General features: G+C 49.8%; 1 protein-coding gene across 1 annotated transcript in view; it reads right to left on the bottom strand.

The window, feature by feature from the left end:
* EMH_0026180 (tRNA (adenine-N(1)-)-methyltransferase catalytic subunit, putative) overlaps nt 1-1,286 on the bottom strand; it is a gene marked incomplete at both ends in the record, with an annotated part of 1,524 nt that extends 238 nt beyond the window's left edge. The window contains 4 exons of the mRNA XM_013502585.1: nt 91-193; nt 436-505; nt 758-850; nt 1,188-1,286. Coding sequence (XP_013358039.1) covers nt 91-193; nt 436-505; nt 758-850; nt 1,188-1,286 — 365 coding nt within the window. The remainder of the gene's footprint in view (nt 1-90; nt 194-435; nt 506-757; nt 851-1,187) is intronic.
* Between the last annotated feature and the right edge of the window lie 2,021 nt (nt 1,287-3,307).

A 3,307-nucleotide genomic window follows, 5' to 3' on the forward strand; every position in this document is an offset into this window, starting at 1 on the left:
TTAGCATAGTGGAAACCGTGAACCAGCCACTGCTTTGTCACAGTGTGAAAATACAGCCCATTCTAACTGTGAACTTAACGCCTAACTTACCGGGCTTCTTGCCACCGTTGCTCATGAAACTCATAGGTGAACAAACGACCCTCCGATTGCAGCGCCATGGCCAAAGAATATGAGAGAGAGCCAGATCCAGTTCCTGAGTACAAACGCAGCCCAGTGCTCGACTACAGGCACTTGCATACAGCGCTTCAAGCTGGAAGGATGCGCATATTGAGATTGTTTGACGGAAGCAAGCACGTCTTGTCTTGGTGACATACAGCCTCTGGCAAAACGGGCCAGGGCAGTGATAGATAGTGAAACGCAATTTCTAAACTAAATTCAGTATTCACTGCAAGCAGACCGGGTAATCCACCGAAACCAGCAGCAGAAAACCATTACCTGCTTCAACGATAGTTTTGCCGGGGCGTACATCCAGAAGGCTCAAAATCAGCGATATATCGGCATGATACTGCACGCAAATTCAAGGTGATCTGCTATATAGTTCTCTCAACGTGTGGTAAGAAGGAAGCAAAGCTCATGAACCCAAGTGACTAAAAGAATAGACACACCATTCAACAGTAAATATTATTTATATCTACCAGCTCAGAGGCGGCGGTAAATGAGCCTCCATAGGGGTGTGTATACATGCATGCATGTACAACTACGGTGATAAGCAAGCATATTAACTATATGCTTGCTTGGCCTGCCCCGTTAGACTTACTATGATTTGGGTCCGGTGGCGCAGGGCCAGCGTGTGTAAATCAGGAGTGGGGCGCAGCACCACCAACCACTTCCCCTGACGTCGCTCGTAAACCTACGCAACTCAAAGGAGAGGAGCGTCGAATTTATCTGCTTGCTCACTGGCAACAGCACTGCAGCATTCATAAAATTGTGCATGCACGTCAGCACGTACACCACAGGCAAGCCAATAAAGTAGGGGGTACAGCCAGCAGCGTTTGGCCCTTTTGAGAGTAAGCGAGGGTGGGATGCTGTGTTAGGGGGTCAACCGGCTAGATGCGCCCGAAAGGCACGGATAGAGGGGACAAGAGAAAAATATCGACAAGATCACAGGGGACACGCGCTAGTAGCCCCGTGCATCTTAATTGCGCCTGCGGAAGAATCTAAGATAGCAATAACAGTGATTGCCTTACTTTATGCCCTATGCGCGTTTTCATGATATCTTCATGATCGAAGTTTCCAAGCCGTGTTCGACATACGCCAGCCCTCTTCAGCAGACAGGAGACGATCATTTCCCTCGANGCCAGTCTGGAAAGTAGGCTCTTCGGCCGTCAGGGACATCCCAGTGGGTATGGTAACGCCTGCTACAGCGTCGGTCGGAGCCATTGCAGCTACTCCCCGTGACTCAGAAGTCTTCTATAGATCCTGTAAAAGGGTTCCCCAGCCCGAAGGCCTATACACAAATCATGGGTAAAGTGCCCAAAAGAAACACGGGAATTTTTGCTTTGGCTTCGAAGGCGGGAGGCCCCCGCCCTTGATGAGGGCTGGCCTTTCAATCGTTCTCACGCCCAGCAAGGCGAACTACACTGTGTTATGGAAAATATCATAAACAAACATGCATCAGTTCCTTTTGCCTTTTCTATATTGTGGATGTTTGCGACGGGCGACGATAAGTACCCCACAAGTACGGCCCTGCAGTGCCCAGCGTGTTGGGCGCAAGCGCAACAATGAACCTCAGACGAGACCTCTAGAGCTCTACTCTGCAGAAATTATCTAAATGACGTCTTACTAGAAATAAACTAAGTTAGTTTATCTAGGGAATAGGGACCGCGGGGTAAAGAGTGTTCGGCCGCCTCACTGGCTATGAAGCAGGCTGTGAGGCTGATATTGCGCCCAAGGCACTACGCGGTCAGGCGGATGACATAACAATTACTATTATTCTTCTTCTAGGAGNGAGTCTTGTTGTACAGTCTGCATGTGGCATGGTCTGCCTACAGATAGCACAGGAGCCTTCACGTGACCTTGCTAGGTTGCGTGTAAGCAAATGCAAACGTTCCAAAAGGTATTCAGATGTAAAGCATGAAGCAAAGGGAGCTTCCCTGAAGCTTCCTTGTGTGCACACGTGTGGCTGGCTTGTACTACCTGCTGCAGCGAGTTGCGCTGCACCACCACTTGAGCTGAATTCGACGCAGGCTCGATGCACGCTTTCGTGAGAGTCAGGCGGGAAGATGCTTGCGGGCTCTTCTAACGGGTATGAGCGCAAGCATATAATGCAGGCCAAACCTAGGGTCGCCAAAAGCAGCTGTTTATGTTATTTGCGGTGATGGCTGTGGATCATCAGCAGCTTAGCGCGTTGCAGAGCCCCTGGCCCCACGAAAGGAGGACATTTACGGGTGCCATTGTTTGTGTGTAAGGGTCGAAACATTTGGTCTTAACTAGTGCTCACTGAAACACAGCGAGATACGCGAAACGGGGTTGGAACTCTAGGTTCCGACGTGTGCTGCGCCAACTCGATCCCGGGCAACTTCTGGCATTGAGCTAACGTTGCAGGTAGCAAAAAAGGCAGTTGGTCACAGACTTCGCAATGAGGTAGACTAACATTTTTTCCCCTCATTGTATCCATTATGCGCATCCCAAAGGGGCGCTGAGCTCACGGAAACATCGAAGTTACTGGGTGACGGCTCGCGAAGCCCTCGCGTTCGCTAGCTATCTCTCCTAGATACATATAACGTCTGTTGACCCTTCGGTCGCATGGATTCGTCAGGTTGAATAAGATTCCCCCCTGTATCTCTCTAAACTTGCTTATTACTGTTGTTTGCAGAGGGGTAGAGACATATAATTTCATCAGCAGTCCTGCATTGGGCTACAATGAGTTAGTTGGGGAGCACGCTTTCAATCAACTGCCTACGCTCGTTCGCACCTCCAATGGATGCGTGGCTGTTCAAGGAGACAGAGGGCGGACGGGCAAAGCAAGCATATCAATTCTACGGTCCTGTGAGGACTTCTGTGGCAGTTTGTTCGTGGATCGTTGAGATTATCTTCCGTGATTTTTTTCCTCGATGGTTTCACAAATTTGCCTGGATAGGATAGGGGCATTTAGTTTGGGTAGGCGAGCTCAGTAAGCGCTGGGTAATAGGGCTCATGAGCGAGTGGCGTAGGACGTTGAGCATCGGGATAAAATTGCATTCCGCGGCTGCTTGCTCAGGGCTCCGGATTTTTGTAAACACCAGTGTTAATCCCAGTGGGTGAAAAACGGTGGCTCGAAACAGTAGCTGACATGCTCCGCCGTAATATTCTTTGATGAGCTATCGAC

Source organism: Eimeria mitis, genomic scaffold (assembly GCF_000499745.2).
Source record: "Eimeria mitis Houghton genomic scaffold, Emh_scaff962, whole genome shotgun sequence".
Taxonomy (NCBI): domain Eukaryota; phylum Apicomplexa; class Conoidasida; order Eucoccidiorida; family Eimeriidae; genus Eimeria; species Eimeria mitis.